Source organism: Camelus dromedarius, chromosome 22, assembly GCF_036321535.1.
Source record: "Camelus dromedarius isolate mCamDro1 chromosome 22, mCamDro1.pat, whole genome shotgun sequence".
Lineage (NCBI taxonomy): Eukaryota > Metazoa > Chordata > Mammalia > Artiodactyla > Camelidae > Camelus > Camelus dromedarius.
In genome coordinates this window covers 16,379,520-16,406,342 of record NC_087457.1, presented here as the reverse complement: position 1 = coordinate 16,406,342, position 26,823 = coordinate 16,379,520, and the positions used below count along the sequence as shown (strand labels likewise).

Below are 26,823 nucleotides of genomic sequence, written 5' to 3'. Positions count from 1 at the left end.
GAATAACCACTCAGCTGAACCCAGTAAACCAGCAGACGAGTGAAATATGACAGTGGTGGTTGTTTTAAGCTATTTCAGGGCAATCTGTTTCATAGCAATATATAACTGAAATAGCTTTCCAAAAAAAAAAAAAAATCCCGGAACTGAGACTGTGGAAAAACTCATTCAATTAAATAGATCATATTTAAATAACCTATGCTTAATCCTTGTGACTTCTGAAAAATCACGAGGCAGAATTTTAGAAGGCTCTTGTTTTGGAAACTAGGCACCTTTAAGTTCGTTTACCACCTTCCTTAATGTAATAATGCCTATTTCATTGTTATACTTTCTAGTTCACTTATTTTCCTGTTGAGGTGATAGGTAAGCAATACATAATCAGATGCATTCTTTTGATTAAAAATGAACCACAGTGTATTTCAGCAGAAATAGCATGAGTCAGATCTTTGTTCAAATCTTGGTCCTGTCACTTAAAAGCTGTGTGTCTCTGGCTGAGTTACCTAAGCTGCCTGAGTCCATTTCTTTATTTTCAAGAGAAAGTGTACTGTACAGGGTTGGTGAAGCTCAGAAACCATGTGTATTAAGACCCTAGCAGAGTGCCAAGCACAATCGTGGCGCTCAATAAAAGCGGCCTTTGTTATGAAGGAGGTGGTAGTGTGGTTTTTAAAAAGTAGTAAAAATTGATCTCTTGTTCATTTTTTAAGTGGGTATGGAAATATGGGTGTTCCTGAGCTTTACTGGGGGGGGGGTGGAGCCTAAAGGGTTAAAGTGATGTATCCTTGCAATTCTTCCTAGAAATATGCCTGTTTTATTCAAAGAAATTCTGATCCCTAATTCTATTCACTCGAGTTCTCATTTCTTTCCTCCTGTAGAGGAATTGATAAAGGGATAAAGGGTACTTCTGACTCCTAGTCTCAAGGGTAGAACTAATGGAGAATTCCTTTTATTCTTTCCCTCCTATCTCTCTTCTTTTCCTCAATTACATTTATCTTCCAATTTGATGGGAAACAACCTTATAGGATGCTGGCTCCCCGCAAGCTGATCTTAGCTCCGAGAAGCCACAGGGTTCATGGTACATCTCCAGGGAGGAACATACACTTCCTTCCCCCGTCTGATTTGTGTAGTCCAAGGGAAAGAACAGCTGTGACAGCCCACGGGACTCTGTCCCCACTGTTTTGTCCTAGCCTTTATGTAATATGTTCTTTTCCTTTGTGAGTGTTGGTCATCCTTAATGGGACAACTAGAGCAGCGCCCAGTAATGTCTTTGTCTGCAGAATATGTTTGTTCTTAATGACTAAGGTGAGGTGAGTGGTTGTTATGGGTGTAAGTGAAGGGCCACTTTTGTTAACTGTGGGTTCTCAGTATCTTCTCTTACCTGCCTGACTTGGGCTACCTGAACCCCAGTTTGGTCTTTGAAATTTAGGTGACCTTGGCCGTGGATGAAATGCCAACATATTATACTTGCATGGAATATTGGTTTGGGGCAGAATTGAGGAGTAAAGTGCCACAAATTTAAACTGGGTGATCTCTAAAGTTATTATAAATTATCCTAATTTAGCATAAATATTTACTTGCTTATGTTGGTTTTGAGTAATTACATGAATATTGTTAATATTTTAAGACCTCAGTTTGAGTACTGTAAATGCCTCCATATAGTTTTTCTGTGATGTGAAATTTCATACCCATTGCTAGAATATTTAAGAAAAATCTCTCTCCTTTAAAATCAAATCGCTAAAGCTAGAAAGCAGGCACAGAAATTATTTTAAAGCACCGGTTACTGGTATATGAGTGCTGGTTATATAGAGGTGAACTTAAGGATAATTCATTTTGCACATCAGCTTGTCAGAGTCATAATTATAATTATGCAGATTGGTTCAGGCTTTTGTTATTGTTGTTAGTTATAGTACCACAAACACATTTTGAGATATTACTACCCTTTGGATCATTTATAGTCATGGGCTAATTTCATTTTGAAAGAAACGATAATATTATTTCATGCCCACTTAAAGCTTAAAACTGTTTCAAAGCAGTGGAGATTGTGCTGTACAAAATATAATGTGCTTAAAACAGATTCTCTCAGGACTTGAGTTCTACATTTTATTGCTTCTGGGACTCACATGATGGTTATGTAGTATGGATTTAGAGACAGTTTTTTAAGACTCCTATTGACATAGGTGAGCAAAATGGTTCCTCGGAAACCATTCAGGTGTCCAGTCGCAGTAAAATGTGGATTAAAGATTCAGATGCATCCAGCGTGTGCCGACATGCAAAGAATGGGAGGTTCGGGGAAGCCTGTGCTCTCTTTTAAGTACAGTGCATTCTCTTCAGTCTTTCAACCACTGCTGTTTTTAAAAGGAACCAGAAAAAAAAAAAAAGAAGTCATCCTTGAAGCTATCTGTAAGGTAAAGCTACTGAAACTTAACCCAAAAGGCATGGTCTTATAGAAGACTCTTCTTAATACTTAGTGCAGTGTGGTTATAGCTGAGGACATGTGGTGTACATTACAGCGTCCGGGGAATTCAGCCTCCGCAGTGTGGAGTCACAATGAAGGCTAATTTCAAAGCAAAGCGGTAGCTTCTGCTTCCTTTGTAGCTGTTACTTACCAGCGTTTCTTGTTCGCTTGACTTTAGGACTGCTGTGAGTGGGACGGGGCAGTGGAAATTTAAAGGGGACCGGAGTGGGGGCATATGAACCTCTCTCCCCTTCCCTAGCACCACTCTCCCTCCTACCACTTCACACTGGGCATCACTGAATCTGACATAATCTTTGCAGAAAAAGGGGCTGAAGTACAGAGCTGTCCATGGTTAGGGAAAAAATGTTCTCACTGTTGGTTGAAAATCAGGTAATAACAGTCCTCTTGGTGAACAAAACTTATTAGAGGGCTGGGGAAGGAATGCTATCTCTCAGCAGCAGGCGGGAAGAAATTGCTGTTGAAAAGCTTACCTCTCTAGGGAGGAATCAGATATCAGACTTTGCCAAGCCTCAGGTCCAACCCAAGAAGTCCCACCTACATCCCCCGCCCCATCACAGCTTTGTTAGATTGCTAGCATTGATCGCTGGCTTTTTCTGACCCAACAGTGGGTGCAGGAAAGAGAGGCCAGCAAGACTTAGAGCAAGCAAGGTCAGGGTGGAAGACAGGGGCCGCTTGGGGAGAGAGAAAGAGAAAGAGGCAAACAGGGGTGGGGGCCATGGGGACTAAGCTTAACTGGTGCCTGCCTGCTTCTCTTTGATTTGATGGCCTTTATTCCTTCTAATTGGATAAAATAGGAAGTCACTGGCAGTCCCGTGTTGCTGGCTATCCTGATTTTACTCAGACCAGCCAGCAGCCCCAGAGTGCGGATGGAGGGTGGGGGCTGGGAGAGGAGGGAGGAAAAGGAGAGAGAGAGAGAGAAAAAAAACCTCTTTGGATGCCGAGGGGAAAGGAGGAGAAGGAGGCGGTGAAGAAGGGAAGAGCCGCAGAGGAAGAAAGTGAATGAGCGCTCAGGAAGGAGGACAAAGAGGAGTGGTTGGGGGGGCGGGGGTGGAGGCAGGGCGGGGAGCGCAGTTACCGCCCCTCCCGGCCGCGCTCTTGCCTTCCGATCCCTCTGCGATGCTACTGTTTGCAGTGATGCTCGGAGGGCAGGCACCTGCTGCTCTGTAATGATTCAGCCCCTTTCAGCCGTCGCGTTAACACAACAGGATGCTGTTGCTACTGTCACTGCTGCCTCTCCTGCCGCCGCCGCTGCTGCCGCCGCCGCCGCCGCCGCTGGTCCTGCTTTTGCTTTTACTTCTCCTGCATGACAGTTGTTTTCTCCATCTGAGCAGACAGCAGCTTCAGATGCTCGAGGTGAGAAACATGCCTTTCAGTTTGGGCTACTGGTTTACTTAACTGACCCGCGGTCAGCTGGTTTTCCTCTTTTGGCCTCTGTCCTCTTGACCCGCCGGGATGGTTTGGAGAAGCATTTAAAAGAACTGCAAAAGTGGCCCAGAAACAGCAGTAAAGAATTTACAATATACTTTCATTTGGTAGTTGCTAGAGGCTTTTTTTTTTTCCTCCCCTTCTTTCCTCCTGAACTCCTCTTGCTTTTGATAATGGCCTTGGACTTGGACGGCGTATCGATTTCCCCCTGTAAGATGCTGTCTCATTTGGTTGGGGGGGGCTCTGCGTGGTAATGGACGGTGAGCGAGGCCAGGCCTTCTGGAGGTGAGCCGATGGAGATTTATTCCCCAGACATGACCGAGGTAGCCGCCGAGAGGTCCTCCAGCCCCTCCACTCAGCTGAGTGCAGACCCATCTCTTGACCGGCTTCCGGCAGCAGAAGACATGCCAGAGACCCAGACTGAGGATGGGAGAAGCCCGGCACTCGCGGGCCTGGCCGTTCCCTGCTGTGTCTGCCTGGAGACCGAGCGCCTGAGAGGCTGCCTCAACTCCGAGAAAATCTGCATTGTCCCCATCTTGGCTTGCCTCGTCAGCCTCTGCCTCTGCATCGCCGGCCTCAAGTGGGTATTTGTGGACAAGATATTTGAGTATGACTCTCCCACTCACCTTGACCCTGGGGGGTTAGGCCAGGACCCTATTCTTTCTCTGGATCCATCTGCTGCCTCAGCCGTGTGGGTATCATCTGAGGCATACACTTCACCTGTCTCTCGGGCTCAATCTGAAACTGAGGTTCAAGTTACAGTGCAAGTTGACAAGGCCCTTGTGTCCTCTGAGCCTGCGGCGGTGCCAACCCCGAAGAACCGTGTTTTCGCCTTTTCTTTCCTGCCGTCCACTGCGCCACCCTTCCCTTCACCCACTCGGAACCCAGAGGTGAGAACGCCCAAGTCAGCAACTCAGCCACAAACAACAGAAACTAATCTCCAAACTGCTCCTAAACTTTGTAAGTAGAGAGAGAGGCATGATGTACAAAGGAGGGGGGTGGGTTTGAGGCCCTCAAAAGCCTCCCGAGCGTGTAGCTGTTTCCTTTTCTTCTGGGATTGGAGTGGCATGGTTTTGTTTTAAGCATATCATCTGACTGGGATGCTCGCGGTGGCCGTGGAGAGATGAGTGAAAAGATCTTGTAAGCTGCTGGGGAGAACTGATGCTCTAACACCGGCTTCCTCTCCCCGGATTGTTAAATCTGGGGTGGGGGACCCAAAGCTTCAGCATCTGCAAGCCATGCGTGAATTTCAGTTACATTCCATTTATTTCTAACACTTTTAAAAATGAAAACATCACACCATCCTTTTTTATATAGAAATGTGACTTCTGTCCAGCAGTGAGTATGATTTTGTCTTTTTTTTTCCTGTAAACTTCCAATCACCTCTCCTTAACTTTCTGTCAACCTCTGCCTCCCAGCAAGCCCAAGCTGCCTGTTACCTTTCTCCATCTCTTCTTCCTGGTCCCCAGGCCACTTCTCCCCTCATTTGTATTTTAATTGGTTCTTCCTGATTTTGCATGACATCTTTAGACATGCACAGCGCTCACCTCTCATCGGTGTCAGATTGTAGGTTCAGTTACTGAGCACTTACTAGGGGTGGTTTTCTTTTATACAGGACATGGTTCAATTCTGCATGAAAGGGTTTCCCCAAATTAGTCTTGTCTTCTGTAATCAAACGTTTAAATAGGTTCGTTGACAGTCATTGAAAAGTACAAGATCCATTAAGAAGGTACATCAGGTTTTTTTTTTTTTTAGATGTGTTATTTTCATCTGTCAGATTACGGCAGCCCCATCTGATAACCTATGAGCAAAGAGGGGCCAGGCTCTTCAAACAACACACAGAAAGACAGTGCTGCTTGGAATGGGTCCTTGCAATGCTTTATAATGGAAAAGTTGATAAGAATGAAAGCATGACTAGTCAGATTGTTCTAAACGTCATGATAGAAGAGAGGAGTTTTCTGTAGCTTTAAAAAAAATATTTCTAATTTATTTTTGTTTCTTTATCTATCACTTTTTACCATAGAGAATGTTTCCTTCAAATAAAGTAAAGAATCAGAGAATTTGCTTCTGAAGACCATGTGTCAAGTCTCTTAGAATTAAAGGAAGAGTTGAGAGTAACGGTTCGGTGATGAAATACTCACCCCTTCTGTTTCCCTCTAGATGGTTATGAAGAATAAAGACTATCTTTTTCAGACATTACGTTCAGTATGAGGGGGAGCCGTGTGATACAGAAACGCAGAAAAACTTAATTTGTGCTTGTGAATCAGGATTATTTCATACACACCAGATTCAGGGGCAAAGATTTAAAGAAAAAAGAGGCTTGTTTTTCAGGTATAATTAGGGAAGAACCTCCTTTCTGCAGACACTGCTTTGTATCTTTATCAAATCCCTGAAGCATCATTAAAGGTCTGACAGCCATCACTGCATTCACTGCCTCTTCCCACCTGGTAAAGTGACCGGGAAATAATACCCAGATGAAATGACAGGCTATAAAAAGCAAGTACAGATCTTGCAAAGAGAAGCAGAATTCACCATGAAGACAAGGTTACTTCTTTGTCTTTATCATTTCCAATGTACGTCTTTAATGAAAATGTGCCTGAATAGGTTTAGTTGTCCAGAAAAAGAAAGAGGATGCTTTGAAAACCTCTTCAACTAAATTCTATAATTTTTTCATCAGAGGAACATAAGCAAACAAAGAAACCTCAGCATATCTCCCTGATCTGGGACCGTGCTAAAAAAGAAAAAGTATGCTGTGATGTTTTGAGAAATTATTTTTTAAGGTAAATTCTTCTAAGTGTTTTAATAGATTATACATTCCATACAGTTTCTTTTCTTTTTTCCAAGCCAGGGCATTGATTTTTCTGGCATTTATATTGAGGGGAAAAGATTTACTGCTGCCTAAAAGCATCACAGTGGCCAGCTCTGGCCAGAGGCACAGCTGTAACGTTCCGAGTGTATTGGAGATAAGCCTGCAAGAACTGTCTGGGAAGTCGTTTTCTCCTGAAAAGTTAGAGCTAGACAGTTGGTTAACACTTTACCGCCTATAGGGTCTGCTGTGTGGGAAACTCTGGGTTGATTTTTTTGAACTAATGCCTAAAAACAACAAAAAGACGAATATCCTAAAAATTATAAGTCTTTTGGGGGGGGGAGGGGGAGAGATTGGTCCAGGGAGCTTTGTTTTCAGTCACTCATAAGTGGTTGTATTGTTTAAAAAGCTTCTAACTGTTAACTAAAAGAAGCAAAAACAAAAAAAAGAGGCAAAACACATACACATTGGAATTGGACTGTCATTTTTCCATCTCTTTCACTTTTTGCTCTTCTGCTAAGAAAGTATCGCTTAGTCACAGAAAGGACCGGGGCTTTTCTTCCATCATCGCCTGTGTTTTTGATATGAACGAAGCTGTTGTGACTTATATTTTAAAAAGACGTTATATCTGAAGCATGCTCTCCCATAGTCTCAGGACTTTCTTCTCCTTTTCTATCTGTCTCAGCATATTCAGATTATTATGCACAGAGCTGTAGCCTTCAAGGTCATAGTGTGTTGAAGGCTAATTGATCCTCCTTTATCCAGGAGCCTGAGTGAGTCGAGGAGAGACCCTCCTAGCGACTGTCTGCTGCGTTAGTTCCCAAACCAGTCTACCTACTAGTGCATTAGGGTTTTATTCCATAAACACTAGAATTACTCTCTCCCTCACCAACTCTCTTAAAATCAAAACATTCTTTGTCTTTATTATCATAAAAGGCAAAAATATCACATCTGAAATTGCCAATGGGTATAGTGGCTGTCAGGGGTCCTAAAATGGGTATTTCTTTCATAAGGTAATATAAGTTCACGTTCTCACCATGTTAATCTGTGTGTACATGTAGATATTAAGAAACCTAATACAGGGCTGGCATTTAATTTATAGATTACATACAAAATATGAAAAAATTAAAATGTATTCTAAAGTTTTTCTGTTTGTGGTTAGTGGTTTCCACACAGTCGTTATATCGCCTTGTTAATAGTTAAGTTTTTAGTTTTCACTGAGTCATGTAATGACCTGAACCATTAATTTGTTCTCTTTGTCCTGGGCTTTAAAAAATTTTTTTTAATCCTCCATCTATATGGAAAGATCTGATCTGAGAGACTGCAAACTTAGATGACTCTTAAAAAAAAAAAAAAAGCTGATTGATTAAATTGTAACCAGGAAACTAGGGTACCATCTTGAAAGAAAATGCATTTCTGGATGGGAGCGCCTGCTTGACAGCAGACTCTTGGGCGTAAGAATGTATTTGTATTTTCATTTTAGGCCAAATTTGTTTTGCTTGGTCTTAAATCTTTGTACTGTTGGGTTTCATGACAAACCATTGTTACCAGAGCGACAACATGAATTACTACCATATGCAAAAGCTCAGCATGATTAATTGAACATACCAAAGGACTTCTTCCCTTCCATTGAAAGGTGGCGTTCATCTTAAGCCCAATAGCTGCTCGTTCCTTGTATTTCAGAATGGTGATTCCAAATAACTTTTCTCTGCTTTAAGCATATGTATGGAAAGCCTGGGACAGTAAAAGCTGGGAGAAGCTGAAAGGGCCTCAGTTTGAACCAAATAATTTTGTACATTTACTGATGAGGAAAGGCAGACTCTGAAAGATGTAGTGAAATAAATTCTTTTACAAAAATTCACAAAACTCTGAAAGGTTTACCGGGATCCAAAACACTAGGAAACAGACTAATGTCCTGTCTCCCAGAATTTCATCCCAAACATTGCTGTTATGTTCCCCTATCATTTTTCTGCTGTTTTTAAGATGTGGAGCTGGGGACTGACTCTGGTAGTGTTAGTGGCATCTGACAGACAGTCAGGGAGGTCCTTCAAGTGGGACTACTGGCTAAGTGTGCAGAGTTCATTCTGTTCAAACTAGCTTTTTTTCTGAACTTCTTGTTCTGCTGTTACTAAATTTTCAATTGTGGTCATTTTTTTTTTTCCCCATCACCCACACAGTGTTCAGCTTACTTTTGAAAACTGCTTGTGTTTTCTAGGGTGAACTCTTTCCTGACAGGCAGCAGATGGATCCGGGGCTCACCTCTTTCCTAGACATCCCACTTTGATTTTCTCCTTATTCCTCCCCACCGCCATCCCACCCTCTTAATTGTATCTTGAATCTTTCTTATTTTCCTAATTATGCCATTTTGACTTGATATGTGAAAATTCCATTCTAAGAAAATTGCATTCTAAGGTAACAAAGCATCTTCTTCACCTCTTTCCTTTCCTATATAACTTTATTGCATTTTAATACTGAATGGCATTCACACGTATTACAGAAGCACATACCAAAAAATGCTTCCATCCAGTGAGCAATGTACTGTTTTGTTACTGGCACAATCAATTGAAACTTTTGTCCCTCTTCTTTATCTCTGTTTCTTTTTCTCCTTTGTATGTTTATCCATCGCAGCATTTCTGCATCATTATGTCCCATATGATACATCTCCTCTGTTCTTTTTTCCTAACCTTTTAAAAGCACCTCCTAGTATCCTTTGAAAGCGTGACGAGATTGGTTATAGATTGAGAAACTAAGGCATGAAAAAAGTTATGATTTATCTAACGATGAGCTGGAAGCCCCCGAGAAGGAGAATTATAACTCTTGTCTACTGAATCTGTTGAACTTTCTATGAAGCCATAAACTGTACCATGTCTACTTTTATGCTCATGTTTCCATTTTTATTATTGTCACATGTCCTTTTCACAGGTCTCTTCTATTGTTTCCTCTTTTTCTTTGTTCAGTGAATGCATATTAAGCACCTACCATGTGTCAGGCACTGTTCTAGACTGGGTACATCACAAAAAAACGAACAAAAGAAAAACAGCAAAGAACAGTATAAGTCTTTGCCCTCATAGAGCTTATATTCTAGTGGATTTTAAGAATCTACTTGCTCAATTCAGTGTGAGCTATTTCTTTACTTACATTCTCTGAGTTCAGTGTTTCTTCTCTTTACCTTTATTTTACTCACATTTTTGACTGCCATCCTCTTCCTCCCCTGTGTTCCTTTTCTCTCTCTGTTAAATACTGAACACTCGCCCAACAGTACCCTTTACCTTAAAGTGACACTGGTCCCATCTCTGCTGCCAACAAGCTGGGAAACTTGGGGTGATTCCTGTTTGTCCTCTTTGACACTATTTAACCAAACCATTGAAGTGATTGGGGAGGTAATATCTGTTTAGTCCTTTAGGAACACTCTCTTAAAATGGAAAATCCATCCATAATTCCACCATGGAAAGATTGTAAGATTATTTTCAGACCCTAGCAAGCTGATAGCTGTGACTGTTGTTTAAGTCATGTTTTCTATGTGTTGTTATGGCTTACAGAACAAGGGTATTAAAATATTTCCAAGGATTTTTTAGTTTCACTGCCCAGAGAAAGGCTAGAATCTGTCATTAAGTTATTTAGTTCTCAATCTGAAAATTCAAAAAAAAAAAAAAAAAACTTGGGTTCATATACCATTCACATGAAGACCGATTGCGTAGAAGTGAAATAAGATCAAACCTTATCATCTCAAACTTTGTTGCCATCTTTACTGCGGTAAATTTAACCCGCTGGGATGTGTGTGTGGAGGGGTGTGGTGTATGCATTCAGAGGTCATTTCTGAAGAATATAATTGATATTCTGTAACCATGAAATTTTGTATGTTGAACATTTGGAGAGATTATCCAAACTTCCAGAATGAGGAAATCCAGATCTGGAAGAGTGAAGTGTTTTGCCCAAGGATAAGAGACAGCAAATTAGTGCCGGTTCTGAGACTAACACTGAAATAATCCTTTTCTTCTCTATACCCTGCTTTTCTTTTTCGAAGTGTTTTGTTTTGTTTTTTTTTAGCATTTATATGCAAGTAGTATGTATTGTCTTAATTGAAATGATTTTGATTTCCTGTTTATTATTTAATTCCTAGTGAATAAAATTTTCATCGCTCCATTATAGATGTCTTCTTGAGGGAACAGAATTTTGCCTCCCAGATTTTGATCAGTCTAGAACACCCCTCTGGAGTGGAGGCTGGACATCCTTTTCCAAACATCATAATGTATGAGGGAATTTTTTGACAATCAAAGTTACCCCAACTGAACTGTGTTACTTCTTTGGACCTTCTTTTTTAAATTTTTTAAAAATTATTTTTATTTACTTTTTCAGGGGGAGGTAATTAGGTTTATATATTTTAATGGAAATACTGGGGATTGAACCCAGGACCTTGTACATGCTAAGCACACACTCTACCACTGAGCTATACCCTCCCCAACTAGCTTCTTCTTAATGAAAGTATTGTATCAGTGACATTGTTGAGGGATATTCATGCTCCAAGCAGATTATTAAGTGTATTTACCACTGATATCTTTTACAGCTTTGATTTCTCTGTCTTGCCCTAGGGGATGAGCTTTCCAGTTGGGCAGACCAGATTTTTAATCCTACCTGCCGTCCTTCATGGCCTTGAGCAAGTTAGATCATCCTCTGAATCTGTGTTTTCATTTATTTGTAAGGATAGCAGCATACATCTCTTAGGGCTGTTTGGGGGATTAAATAAGTTATTGAAAAGCACACCAAATCCTAAACTGAAAATAAAGTAAATATGAAACCAGTACTGATTTTCTCTCTCATTCTGCTTTGACTCCCTTCTTCGCTTTATCCTTTTGCCTCCTTTGATCTCGGCAGAGTTTGGTAACACAATCTGGAGAGTAAGTTTGGGAGTTTGGGGAAGCTTATGACAAACTTAGAAGGAAGAAAAGAGTTGAGGAAGCATCATGGTGAAGTGGAAAGTGTACTGGAAACTTGACATCAAATCCCAGTTCTACCATTCATAAGCTACATGACCTTGAGCAAACCACTTCACCACTTGAGATTTAGTTTTTATCATCCAAACAGATGGGAATGTTAATATCTAAAACGCCCAGGAGATTGTGTTCAGGACTACATGAGTTACTCTATGTGAAAAAAAAAAAAAAAAAAACCTGTTGTTAGGACAGGGCTTAAGAAATATTAACTTTTTTCTTTCCTCTCTCAGTCATGGTTCATGTATATGATAGTCACATGTGTCAGCATTCCTAAGAATAAATTGTAGGGAGTCTTAACAGGTGGGTTAATTTGTTATGTCTAGAGTTATATAGAACTCTACTAATTTCTCGAATCCTAGTATCATAAGAAAGTGATTTTCCCCCATAAAAATTGGCTGGGATATATAGATTATTACCCCTAGGGTAATATGCACAAATCACAGTGGAGGAGGAGCTCTCTTACAGGCATAATGATAAGGAATTGCTTGTAAGAGAGAAAAAGACAGATGGTAACTAAAATTGTGTTTGTCAAGAGAGTACCTTCTATGGGGAGATTGAGGTAGTGACAAGGGCTTCATAGTTTAGATGGAGTGCAGGGGAAGAGTTGGGCCAAAAAGATCATGAATCTTTCTTGATCTAAATGAAAATTATGTTCATCTAACTCTTTCCATTGTTCCAAACTGGAATTTCTGGACCCCAAAAGATAGGAATTAAGCTGTAAGCATTTCACAAAACCCACAAAAAATAATAATTTACATAAAATAATTTTACATGAGCCAAGCCAAACATAGGAGTTCTTTTAATTGGCTTAAAATATTGTATATAATATAAACCACACAAATAATATATATGTTTAATTTATACATTTAATATCCTAGATAAAAGGAGAAATGATTACTTAATAAATAAAATTGGGTAAATAAAAGCATTTAAAGGTTGCTTATGAATAAGTTTGAAAACAGAAATAAAGACAAAACTCCAGTTCTATACCTAAAAGCTAGAGGCTTGTAGAAAGTAAAAGAGGAAAAAACATGTTAAGACGTAGAGAACAATTGTGTCTTAAATATATACTGGAGGTTCTGCTATAGTGAACTCAAAATGAAATCTTATTAGCTGGATTATTGGTCCCTGTCCTACAAAAAAAATAAATAAATAAACAGTGCAGTTCTGGATATCTGCACTGAAGGGCCTTTGCAATCTTCCTGTGCACCTAATGGTTTTTCTTGCATTGAGGTGTAACCCATGAGAGCTTGTCATTTGCAGAAATGTATAGTGATCAGCATAATATACGTGTTTCCATTTGTTCTTCACTGTGGAACTAGAAAGATGTGAAAACTTTTATGCTTTGGTTACCTTGATTCTTATTAATTCAAGTATGATAGATTTGCTGCAGAAATTGGAGTCTGAATCAATATTGGAGCAATGAGGCCACCACTTCTAAAGGGAAAATGCTTGATACGAGGGCAGATTTTACCTGGGTAGAAGGCTTTTCAGACTGTGCAGTGGAAATAAGGGGACAGACCCAATACAATTTGATGAATTATAATGGAAAGCTGCCTAAGGCACAGCATTCTTTATTTGTCATCAAGAGTACGGTGTGAGAAGACAAGACCTGATTTACTATCATTTTCAGTGATACGCACTTGACTGTTGGAATTGCCTTTCTTGAGGTGCTGTTGGCCAGGCCAAAGGAGAAATTTATGAGCTCTATTTGAAGCAAAAGTTAGTACAGAATTGAACACTCCTGTAATTTTCTACTAAAAAAAAAAAAGTGTCTTCCAAACTCATTTTATTTTAAAAACATAATTGAAAATTAAAGCAAACATCCATATATTCATACCCATTTAGAGATGAGAGCAATGGTGAAGACAGTGATGGTGGCCACAAAGGAAACGTAATTAATGGGCAAACAAATGACACAAAGACTCTCACGTCTTAACTGTGGTACTTATGTTGGTGTCAGATGTTGATACGATTTTATTTCTCCAGTTTTCTCTCTTCTCCCTCCCCTCATTTCTTACTTCCTTGCAATCCCACCGTTACTTTTCTCTTTGCCACGCTCTTTCATTTCCCACCGTTACTTCTTCTCCGGTGACCTCGCTGCACGTTCCTTCCATCGTCCCACCCTGTTCTGAAGCCAGGGTCCCCGAGCATCAGAGGTTATGGAGCAGATGTCCCAGACGTGTGGTTTCTCACTAGATGGGGTGGGGGTGGGGGGTTGAATGAGAACCTGAACCGCAGACTTGACCACAATGAGCCTGATGACTTTCACTGTTGCCTCTTCCTTTGCTAAGTAACAGGAAGTATTTGTTTTAGGAAATATGTTGGTGTCGTGCAATAAAAGCTCCATAAATAAGTGGAATGATCTGAAGACGATGAGATTGAACTCTTGTTAGCATTTGTTTGTAATCCCTTGGTGGAGCTTCCTGGATCATAATTGCTTGCTCTTCTGGGAGCAAAAGGAATCAGTAACCATTGATTGTTCCATGATGCTGTGTATGGCCTACAAAGCCAACCATAAGAGAGATTAGTGGCAGCACTAAGTGTTACAGCTCTGATCTTTCCTGGTTATTAGAGCAAGCTGGATTTTTACAGTTTTTCCCTTCAAATGACTCTTAGGGTTTTTCAAAGAAAAGAGAAAAAACAAGGCTATGTCATCTGTGAAGACTTCAGTTTAGATAGGAAAAGAAAAACATTATATCAAATAATTACTTCAGTCTTTTTATCTTTTTACTTCAATGACAAGAGGGAGATATCTACTCTAACCCCTGCCCAAGAAGCTGAGTTTCTTATGACTGTGTTCCTCTAATTACAGTCGATCTGCAGTCTAGAACGTGAGGTACACATAGCCCATGACCTGCGTATCCCTGTATGTATACCTAATCAGTAAACTATATATAAAAACATTAGGTTCGATATAGTAAGTCTTTGGTTTCTCAAAACCCCCAGGAATTAGCTGTTCTACGTTGCTAAGTTATCTAAATATCTGATGCTTTGTCACCTTGAAACTTTAAAGTTTATTCATTTTGGGTCAAAATCTCTTCCTAACCTTATGCTACTTGTTAAACGGGGCTTATTGAATATGGGATCTTCATAATGGTGAGTTCTGTGATGTCTTGAAGACATAGTGGGTTGTGCTATAACCCTCTTGAAAACTGAACTCATTAGAACATACTGGTACATTGGGAAATCTAACCACAGATGGATATGTATTTTAAATGTGCTGGGTTATTGCATAGTCACAATTAGAATTTCAGGGGCTTTAAAGTCATCAAGGAGAGAATTTAAACCAAATCTTTTCTTTTAGCCCAGAGAAACCAGCTCAAAGATGTGAAACTTCTTGCCAGAGATCACCCAGGACCAGAACATTTTAGTGATGTTTTCATAAATTTCGTACTTTGAGCTATGGGTTTGCTTATCAGCACTTACTCTTTCAGAATGAGAAGTAAGTGAAAGATGGAGATTCTGCTTCCTAAGTAACTACTTGAATCTTTGTGTGCTTAGATTTAGAGGGCCTCAGTTTAATTCCAAGTTTTAATTTGTTCACTCGTTACCCCTTTGGTAACATGTAGAACAGGGGTGATAATCTTTAGACGTCGATTGTGGTCTCTAATATGAAATAATTCTTTGAACGTTAGTCTACAGAGTTAGTCAATGTCCTTTATTGGATCTGTTGCAAAATTCATTTGGGAAATCTTATGATTCACAAAATACAAATACTTTAATTTCATTTTCTTCTTGAGTCCATCATAGCTAATATGTGGAAAACACTTCTACTCTTTAACTTTCAAACTTTTCTTTGGTCTACAGGGCCCTGCCCCAGCAGGACCCCTGAATTCCAACAGAGCCCAGCTCCAGCTGCCCACCCCAACCACGTGGGCCATGGTCAAGCCAAGTGGGAATCTACATAGAATGTTTTTTTATTTCTCTCCACCATTCTTTTGCTCATTCTGTTGCTTCTCCCAAAAACGTTCTCTTCCTACAATCTCTATGTTCTTGATTCTGGGCCTTTAATTTATAATATACGAAAGTCTGCTCAGGTCTCAAGATTTCAAATCAGTTTGAGCCTTTCTTCCTGTAGTCTCCTAGCACATTATTTGTGCCTCAGCCAGGTCTGCTTGTCCCATTCTCACCCTGTGATGTTCTTATTTGCATACTTGCTTATCACTTATAAGACTGAAAATCTCCTGAGGCCTAGAGTGAGTCATTTTTGTGCCCCAGCATGGTGCCTAGCAAAATATTTTTTATGAAACAGGTGTCTCACTTGCATTTTTAGAATAAAATTTGAGATACACCGAGAGTGACTTGCTTATGGCAGCAGAGGAAGGAAGAAAATGATCTGAAACCGTATCTCAAACTTCTGGAATTTTAACTTGGAGGAATTCAATATACAGTTTAGTCATTACCAACTTTATCAAGACATGATTCTGGGCCCTTTAATATATGATTGACAAATTGTCTGTGTAGCATCAAATATATATTTTTTTACAGAGAAAATGTTCAGATGTAAAATATACAGAGAGATAGATTTTAATTCATATCATGGGGTATAAGAGACTCTAGGCTGTAAGAGATTTTATTTCATAATAGTGTATTGATGAAGAGCACATACTTTGAACCAGACTGTGTGGGTTTGAATCCAAGCTCTGTCTCCGGCTGTGTGATGGTACAAGTTGTATCATCTATATGTGCCTTCCTTGTCTGTGAAGTGGTGGCAGTAATTGTACCTCCCTCTTCAGGTTGTTACGAGGATCAAGTAAGTTCATATCCTGAAAGCACTTGTAGTTGTCCCTGGTGCATAAGCATGAGCTACCATTATGCAGGCTTTTTTAAATTTAAATTTCATTTCTTTGAATTGCAAATTTGACACTTTGCTGTTGCTAAAACAGTCTTGAAGAAAGGGATGGGAATTCCAAGGGACATATTGACAAAGGTATGGCTATGCTACCATTTTGGTTTGGTTTGTTCATGTGGTTTTTCTCCCCTGTGTGATTTGTGTTACCATCTTATCTACATTGTTCTCAGGAATCAGAAGCCTGGCTGAGAAGGATAATCATCAGTCCACCTGTCAGCCAGAAATAGAGCTACATGGTTTAGACAGGTTGAGAGAGAAAGCCCTCCTCACTGGCAAAATGCCATCTATTGACATGACTATGGGCCAGCATATGGATGTATACTTAGAATTATTGCTGGGGCTATTACTCTGTCATAAAATAGTGTGCAGGTCCACAAGGAGATGATGAAATTCTCTTAGTGGCTGGCGAACAATTGCAGAACTGTTGAATTCCATCGTGCTATCATTTTCGTGAGGCAGAAATCTACTCATTATCTGGATACTGTCAATAAATTCATGTGATGATTGGTGCTGCTTATGATGAGATAACAGTGATTTGGAAGTATCTGAGTTTTATGAAACAGGATCACAGCAGAACCATTGACATTTTAAAGATGTAAGCGCTCTTACAGATTAGCTGGTCAAAATATTTTACTTTACTCCTGAGGAAACCAAGATACAGAAATGTGAAGTGATTGAGCCTTCCATATTTCCAAAGCTAGTAAGAAACAGAGGCTGGTCTAAAGAATAGGAATGCCACCTCAGTGTACTGTTTTTCAACATCCTGAGCATCAGTAAATGCCTTTGAAATTCACCCAGGTTGGTGCATGGATCTCTGGTTTCTTCCTTTTTGTCCCTGAGCAGCATTCCATTGTGTGGAATTAACCCACATTAAAAAAAAAAAAAATCATTCAGTCCACAATTTGTTTGCTGCTCTGCATAACTCAGATCATTTTTTAGAGCTGGAAAAACTTCATTTTTTTCCCATCGTTCCATATTCTTTATTGAGTGACTTAATAGGCTTGGTTCCAGGAGTTTGTCTCTAAAGGGAGAAAACAGACAAAGGAATAATAAGTAAGTAAATCATGTACTATTTTAGAAGGTGGAAAGTTGTTTGGAGAAAATAGCCAGTATAAGGTTGTCAAATTGCTGAGGGGGAAGCGTGGTGATTTTAAATATAATGGTTAGAGCAGGCTGCCTCAGGAAGGTGGCACTTAATACAGACTTGAAAGAGGGTACTGAGTTCAGTGTAGGGGAGAAAGGAAGCAAGGTGGGCACTGAGAGAGACGTGTGGTTCGGATGAGTCTGGGTATTTCAGGTACAAGGCAGGACAAGAGCGAAGTGGGCATGTCAGGCAGGTAGTGAGTGGACCAGTCTGACTGGTAGGAAGGAACTGGCTGAAGCTAGTGTTAATGAAGCGTTGTGTGCTCAGTGTTTCACAGGTATCATCCGGTCTTCACATCGTCACAAACAACCACAAGCTGGGGACTGTTATTGTTCCATTTCTGGAAGAAACTGATGGCACAGACATTAAAATAATAAGAACGATGATGATGGTGGTGATAATCTGAATAGTGCAAGAAAGAATGGGGGATAAAGTCTAAGACACTGTGAAGAAAGAATTCCGTAGGACTAATTGAATGTGGGGAAGGAAGGAAGGAAATGATTTTGCACACATGAGTGCTTTAGAGGTTGTTAAATTAATGGGTTTCTGAATGACAGGGTCATATATTTATTCCACATGTGTTTATGGTGTCCGGCTAAGTCTTTACATATTTATAAATGTACAGAATGAGTAGATTTATGATGATAGAAAGTGACTTGTGGTCCAATTTCCAGGAAGTATTCATTGTTTCTTCCTGAAGGGACCACTCAGTTAATTAATATTAATTCATCTTTCCTTGATATTATATAAAAATTAAAATGGATAAAATACAGAACTTAAAGGCATTTTTACTTTACTTTTTATTGACATTTCCTGTTGCTGGTGAGTCAAAATCCTCTGGGGATGTATATCCTCTTTAGTAAAGCACTGGTAACTTAGGTACTGAGATTTATGTTGATGTGGAAATTACATATGGAATTACATATTGGATTTATAGCCAGCCTCTTCTCCTCTAGAATCTGCATATATCCATAGCATACCACTTAGCCTTACAAACTCTTTTGTGTTAGTGATGCTACGTGTGAATTCTCAGCTTGTAATTGTAAGGTCATTACAAAAAGCACACAGGCAATACTATTCCTACAAAACTATTATTAATTTTTTTCTCTTTTTTTCATGAAATAGTCAAACAATGCTATATATTCATTAAATTCGACAAGTTACTTCATTCAGTTTGTTCAAAATATGAACTCCCAAGTACTGCAGTTAATAGGAGATTTTGGCAGACTATTAATAAAAACAATCTCAATCTGTAGCTCCTTCATCCATGGAATTTTAGTGATACATGTGCTGTGTTCTAAGGAAAGGAATATTTCAAGAATAAAGAAACAATCAACATGTTGGTGCATCTATTCAGTTTTTCAAAGCTGGTAAATGGAAAGAGGCAATGTAATTTCTACTCGCAGCTTGAAAACAAGCCATTGATACTGGAGGTGTATCAAACGTACTATGACTACAGATGTAAACAGTGTTACAAATATTCCTTATTTAGTTGTGTAGGTAAAGCAGTGATTGTTAATATTAATAAGCAAGTTATTTTTAGAATTAGAATGAATAAGTATAATGAAAATACTTGATTTAAACAACGTCTAAAAGGAAAAAGCTTGAGCAAGAAGCTGTGATTAGTTAGTTGTGATATTTTATTGTGATTAGAATATTTAATATTTTCTATTCAGAGATGCATTCTCACTTGAATTAAAATGCATTAAGTGATGCAAAAATTCCAGTTTCTATCCTTTCTTGCCTGTTGTCTGACCTTGATCTTATGCTTTTTGAAAGGAAACTTCTTTTGTTAACAGTTCTTTTACTTCTGCACCAAAATTCCTTAGAGTTCAAAGCAGTAGAGAGAAAGCTAGATTTCTCCATGTCAGCTTGGAAATTTGGATTTAGTTCTGCTTACTTCCCCTTTCTGCATATTGAATACATGGTCATTATAAATGTATGGTACTCTTCGGCAGAGAGATTCAATATCATATGTTCAGAAGGACGTAGGGCAGAAATCTGAGACTGACTGTTCTTTAGCATTTCAAAATCTGCCCTCTTGTGCCCTGCTTCAAGGAGAAGATAAGGAAATCACCATAACTCTAAGTGGAAAAACTCCTCTAGGAGCAATACACAAAAGATTCAATTTAGGTTCATTGACTTCCTCATTGGTTTTCAGACTTGCCATTAGAAGCAACCTTTTCATGTTTTTCAAGGGAAAAAATGAGAGCCTAGGTCCATATTCCTATTATATCATTTCTTGTTCTCCTTGAACCGAATGCAGGAGAAGCTCTTTGGAAACCACCCAAATTCTAGGTGGTTTTTACTCAGTCTGCTTTTGTTCATCTAGGGTGTGAAGATCAAAACAAAGGGATCATTTTTTAAATAAATTTAGTCAAATCTGTGAAAAATAGAATTTCCTAGGAAAACATAGCGATGATTGTAATCTCATTATCATATATCATCTCATTATCCCTGCTTCTAATAGTACTGTGGGTTTGTGAAGATGCTCTAAGTGCTTACCAAAAGATGTTTTTAACTAGAGCAAAGACTTAGAATTCACGTATTTCTTCTTCTTACCCTGTTGGATCATTTCTAAGATATCTCATCCTTAATTGTTAAAACTGGCTGACTGATTTTGATGACTGACATACGCAGACCATTTCAAACAGGTTAGCCGTTCTGAAATGCATTTGCCTCTTTGGATTTTTTATAAACAGGGTCTCATGCCATTTTCTGACACATGATGAGGATGCTGAGAAGAAAGTAGGAGCTACCATGCTGCTTCTTTAAAATGCAGGGTCTTGGTTAAAGGTCTACATTCCCCCTTACTCAATTATTTAATCCCTGGGAAGAGTCCCAGCCAGGAGTTCCTGGTAGGATTGATTGTGCTTTGTGTTGTCAACAGAATGTTTTCTCCAGCCAAGCTCATGAAAATAATCCAGTTTACATCGCCAATGGTCTCAGTCAGAAAAATATGAGTGTAGGTGATTGAAGTGCTGGGGTTGTGTTGGTCTTGGCTGTGTGCTAACTAGGACTAAAATAGTGGAGTGAACCTTCTTGTTAGAGAGACTCCTGGATTACCAGTGTCACCACACGGTTGTCTCAGCTGGTATATTGGAACTGTGTCTTTAGGCATGCTAGAGACAGAGTGTAATCCCAGATCACATTTGGGCATAGTTAATTATAACAAGCACTGTTCTCATATTTTGTTTGTTCATCTTTTACTTTCCAGAGCAAAACATTAGTTTCCTCTTTAAATTGTGTACTATAAGATTCCTGTTGTTTTGAGGAAATAGGTATCTGCTTGTCTATAAGCATTGCTGACTCTTGACAAACCTACAACTTTAGTTTAGAAATAGAAAAGGAGAGAGACATTGGTGTCAGTAGCTCTTACTATAATCAGAGTGGATCCAACTTCTATTAGCAACAATGTAGTTCTTTTTCCCCCCCTTTCATTTCATAACAATTTTCTTTGAGTTAAACAGAAGAGATGTTTTTTCTTTAACATCCTTGATAAAGAATATTCCTTTTAATATAAGGAAGTAAAATATCCAAAGTTTGCAAGGCAGAGTGTGCTGCTGATATAGATGTAAATTTGAATGATATTTTGACAACTGAATCCTTCCTGAGAATTACTTGCTTAAGCCTTAGGCATCTCTGTCATATTGTTTATTGTACTCTGTTTTAGATGTTTATTATCTACTTCCCATTCACAATGAAGATGGGATTAATAAAGAGGCAATAAGAAAAAGGCAAAAAAGCAAAAGATAGAATAAGTTTTGATATTTTTGCCAAATGTATTGATTTAGACTCTTTCATAATGTCTTAGATGTGTTGACTCCTTGGCAAGCATCTTTTGGTGTTTCCTTCTTGCCGAGGTCCACTCCAAACTTCCCACCCCGTGCCCCCAAGCCCAAATGGAAATAACCAAAGAGTTCTATAGAGAAGCAAATGCCACATTTTATAAATTCAGAAAACTTTTCTTGTGGACACCAGAAGAAGAAAAGAACTAAGAATGCTGAAAGCTACATTGATTTTGAATTGTTCAGGGTGTTCGAAATCCAGTTCTGGCAAACTGTCCAGAAAGCAGTAGGTCCGATGAGTCAGATCAGCTTGGAGTTTGGTATTTGGAGTTAAGCAGCTTTTCTTTTCTGTGTACTGACATTTGAGCTAATAGGGTGGTTTTTAAAGATTTCTTTAAAATATCACAGTGCTTCTGACATTTGGTTAAAAAAAAATTCATTACTTACTATGGAGAAGTGATTGAAGTCGGTCTTACTGGGTCAGGGCTTTCAAAATCCATAGTTTTGCCTCCTGGTGTGTGCTAACACAGTGAAGTTTGATTTTCCTAGCCAGGTTCAACCCTACACCTGCCATTGAGAAATATTATTTATTGTTTTTGTTACAGTCATTGGAGAGGGCTGGACAAGTGAAACTTGCAAAAAAAGGAAAAGAAAATGACATCTAATATGTTCAAATGTCTCTTATTCTTATCTTTATAGAGTTATGTGTAAGTGTTTACCAAAATAATGTCTAGCTGTGTGTTCAGTTTCATATGTTGCTTTTAAAAGTTTAATATTATATTTTGAGCATTTTTGTCATTAAATTTTCAAACACCTAGACTTTTATTGTTCAGTGTATTATATAATCAAGTATTCCTGTTGATTTAGAAGGATTTTCTTTTTTAATTAAGACTTTTTTTGAAGTTCCTTCTCTTCTGCCTTCCTATATTAACCATGCCACTGGACTCCAGTACACACTTGAGCTGTTTGACTGTTTAATTATGCACAGATATATTCACGGTCTGAAGAGAGGAGGTTTTGAGGTTGAACTGTGTTCCAGTTTGAGGACCAAGAAGAGAGGAAAAGTTAGAAGCTGAAAATGTATTCAGTTTCGAGCCAACAAAAAATACTTCCAAACACAGTCCAGAACTTCCCCTTACCCTTCTTCAGCTGGCTTCTCCCCCCACCCTATATGCTCCTAAGAGAATGGCTGTCAGGGCTGTTCCTGATGTATTGGATTTTTTGCATTCTTATCTGCCACCCCATCCCCACCTCCACTCTCCCACTCCCATCAACACTTGGCATCTCTGAAACCAGGAAAATGCATCAAGGTATTAGCAGTTGTGAATATTATGCATATCGAAAGAGTGAAAAATCAGTGAATTTAGAAAAGTGACTATGGTTTGCGTAGCATCTTAAAAATATTGAAATGCTTTGATATATATTACTTTGTAGCATGTAGAGAGGGTTCAGAGTGCTTGCTGAGGGAGTGAACCCTGTCCAAAACTGTTTTACCCGTGAGAGTGGAGGACCACCCCTTCCCCGCCCCCGCCGCCCCCCTCCTCCCGCCAAACACACACACCTGAGGGTCTGTGGTTTGCTTAAAAGCATGCTCCTCCCAATACGAGGAGGGGAGCCTCGGCCAGGCTTTCTGTTAGCCCCTCCAGAACTGGGACAGCTAAGGAGATGAGCGATGACAATCACTTTGGACACTTTTGTTATTTAATTATTACTCCTTCCCTCATGAACACTGTATTCATGAGTTTGTTTTTACGCTGCTTTATTCTTAAACAGATTAAAGAGAAAATCATCCTTGAATGTTTGCAGTTTAACTCTTGTGACTAGTGGCTGTTGGAAGAGACCTGGTGACCAAGGCCAGGGGTTCTCTGGCTTTCCTTCACCTCTTCCTTGTTCATCCTCCTCTTCTTGCAGTGAATTCTGTTTCAGAATTCCTTCTGCTTTTTAGCAGATTGACTTCTGGGCCTGATCCGAAAGCGCAAAGGCTGATTTGAGTAGAGGCTACTTTGTTCCAGGTATCTCGCATCAGAGAGCCTGTACAACAAATGAGAGGCAGATTAGGCATTTCCTGGAGATAAGTTTTTGGTCTGTACTGTGGGGAGAACCCTGCCTTAATTAATTAAATCTCAAATGCAATATGTGAAATATAGTCATCTTCATAATCAACAGGAAGATTTTCTTCTTAAAAATGCTTAATAAACATAAAGCAGCATATGTACACACACGACACATTATCAGCTTATTGATAATTTTTTTATTTTGATTAAATGCAGAGAAAGTCTTTTTTGTTTGCTTTGATTAAATGCAAAGAAAATCCTAAAAGTGGAAACTAATAGTGTGAGTATTTCATAGATTCCTAAAATATGAATATGATAAGAGGGACTCCCTGAAGTCTTTCTATGAATAAGTTTGAAGCACTTTATCTAAACAACACTGTGGTTCGTTAATTCAATAAAAAGCAAACTAAGGTGACAGAAACATATTTTTGTGATTAGCAAGTCATCATAAACACTTGAAGTGAAAAGAAAAGATCATTGATTTTCAGGTTACTTTTCCCAACTTCCTTTTGGCACCAAATTGTACTTGATAGGGGTGTCTTGTCATTTTCTTTCTGAATTAACTTCTCTGATTGCCCTGAAATTAGACCCATTTTTTTCTGACCCCTATTTCAATATGTAACATTCATCTGCTTTTTTCCACTGTCAAGCATTTTTTTGCTCACTACTTCTAACGTCGTCTTTTTCTTCATATTGATCTCATCACTCTGCTATCTTTCCTGTATTCCTTCATCATGAGAACATCCCACGTGAAAAATATCAGAGACCCTGGAACACCCAGATGCTAGATGAGACAAACTTTGAATGTTACTGTTTGTACCAGCAACATTCTGTAAATAAATCCAGTGCCTACCATTCATGGGTTAAGTGGAAATTAATTTACATTGCATGACAGAGTCCATTTTTTTAATTTAAAGAAAAGGTTTGTTTCACTTACACCATTTCTTTCATCTGAAGATCAAAAACCATCTCACAATACTGACCTTCACAACCCCTCTCTTCCGTTACCCTCATTAACCTAGTAACAATAACAGCCAAGATTATCATTATGATTATTATGTGCCCTGAAGCAGTTAGTCCAGAGAGCTCAGTGAATTGAGCTGGCAAAGGACCCAGGTACGCCCGATGTCCACCCCCGTCTTCTTCTTAGGTTGTGAATTCAAAGAACTCCTTTTTCCTTTTTTAACTAGCCACCAATGATAAAATAGTTATTTGCTTTATAAAACTAGGATGTGCAAATTATTTTCACTGAACTTCAAAGTTACAATTGAATTGTGTTTAAGAACGAGCATCCATTCTGACTGTAGTAATTACATGTACAGTTCAAACACACAACAAACCCAAAACCTATCTTTTAAATGTTTTTGTGTCAGACAGAAACTACAAAGCAAGTCGTTTTAAAGCAGCCACTGGATACTGGATTATTTAATTCATAACAAATATCATTTGAAAAGTGGTAATAATTTTACCTCTATTTCTTAGAATTGCAGAAATTACAGATAGTATCAAACAGTATAAACAGTTCTCTCCCTCCCTCCCCCTGGGGCATTTTAAAGGTGATGAAACTAAGACTCCGAGATGTAGAGTGGCCGGTGCCACTCTCATCCCACTAAGCGATTGTGACATGTTTTGAATGAGCCCAAGTCTCCATCTCAGTCTAGCACCGTATCTGCTTCACTAAGGTACTTCTCAGTCATGTCTATGGGCCAAGCATACAGAGCAGTTGGATTTTGTACTATATGACATGTCACTGCAAAGATAGGAGAGTGACAGTTTCCCACCGGGGTGCATTCCCTGCTTTGTTCACAACAAATGCACTGAAGAGAGAATGGCTTTCGTAGCACTGCCTTGAACACTGCACAGCAGCCCAGTGTCATTCCTGTGACTGGCCATAAAAGAGCAGGACCACGTCCCCCTGTGTTCTGGTTGAAATTTACTCTCTCTTCATCCTCTGTCACTCACCCAAACTAGGATGTGTTTTAGTCTTGAGAGTTTTGAATTCATAATGTTTCTTGAGGGTTTTTCTTCACTAACAAAGAACACTTCTTCCATAGTATATACCTAGTTATTTGCACAAGATTTTTTTTTACTTGAAAAAGACTTACACCTTAATTAAGAGAACAACTTTTGTGGGAGTTCGCAGACTTTGTTCAATCCTCTGTCAATCTGATCTTTTATAAGATTTTTGTTGTTGTTTTGGGAATACATACTGCCCAGATTTGAATGAGTGTGGTGGACCTGTGGTTTACAGATAAAAACATCTTGTTGTATTCAGAGAGATCTAAAGTAAAATCTTTAAATCAAATTTGGGCTGTCGGAATTTTATCATTTCTGCTTAGCTATGACACATCTATTCTATCTTTTACTGAGCAACAGCTATACTCCACAACTATTTTAACTGCTTGAGGAGGGACTAAAGAGAAGGAATTGCCTGCTTGGTGTGGATGGGTATGTGGGATTATTGGGGAAAATAAAAGACACATTAGGCAACCACAATGAAGCTTTCAATGAGGGCAGGTGTACAATGACTAAAGACTGGTACTTTACTAATGATCTGGTTAAACATAATCTCTTTTGTTTGTAAAATAGTCAAGGATTACTTCATTATGTTAATTCAGACTTCATTGAACTTAGTAAATAAAAAGAAATTTCTAGTCATTCTCTATTTAATTGACTACAAATCCAGAGGATCTGGAATACTTGCGTACTTTGCTAACTCTTTTCACTAATTTTTTTTGTGTTATGTAACTGAGAGCATGACAATAGTAGTAATTAATAAAGTTAATACTACCAATAATAGCAATTATCATGGTTATTTTAATCATCATAGTAGATGGGTGGTGCTTTGAAGGTCAATACTGCAAGAGAGCCAAGCCCCTCTATTGCATCCTGGTGTTTTAATGACCACCTAATTGATATTATTGGACAAGGACTGGTTAAAGAGGTGGGGTTGCGGGGGGTAGCAAAGAGTGTGCTGGAGGCTTGGGAAGCAGAGACGAATAATAATGTCGTTGTCACCTGGGGTCTAAGATCACATCAGCATCAGATATTTTGCCTATTGGTCCTGCAGCCTCCATTTAGTAGATACGGTTTTTTGGGGTTTTTTTTCTTTTTTTGGTCTTGTTTGAAATGTCTGTTGTAGACTTTCTCATTCTGAGTCCAATTAAGGGTTCTTCAGAGTGATCATTTCTATCATTATATAGTGGTCAGCTTTAATGAGTGCTCAGAAGTACTCTCATTATATACCAGGCTTTTGAAATAACCTCCTGTCTCAATCAGTTCCTTCACCA

At 39.0% G+C, this 26,823-nt stretch overlaps 2 protein-coding genes across 14 annotated transcripts in view; both read left to right on the top strand.

Annotated features, from left to right (window-relative positions):
• NRG1 (neuregulin 1) overlaps positions 1-26,823 on the top strand; it is a 194,587-nt gene that overhangs the window by 83,871 nt on the left and 83,893 nt on the right. For 6 of the 13 annotated variants that reach the window (XM_010987994.3, XM_010987992.3, XM_010987993.3 and 3 more), the window contains exon 1: positions 3,902-4,855. The exons of the other annotated variants lie outside the window; for them this stretch is intronic. In XM_010987994.3, coding sequence (XP_010986296.1) covers positions 4,189-4,855 — 667 coding nt within the window. In that variant the 5' untranslated portion in view covers positions 3,902-4,188. Of the gene's footprint in view, positions 1-3,901; positions 4,856-26,823 lie in introns of those variants that run through there. 13 annotated transcript variants of the gene reach the window in all.
• Positions 3,529-3,865, top strand: LOC135318901 (uncharacterized). The gene has a single exon (XM_064477482.1). It carries the CDS (start codon positions 3,677-3,679, stop codon positions 3,863-3,865), a length of 189 nt encoding a protein of 62 aa, XP_064333552.1. The 5' UTR covers positions 3,529-3,676.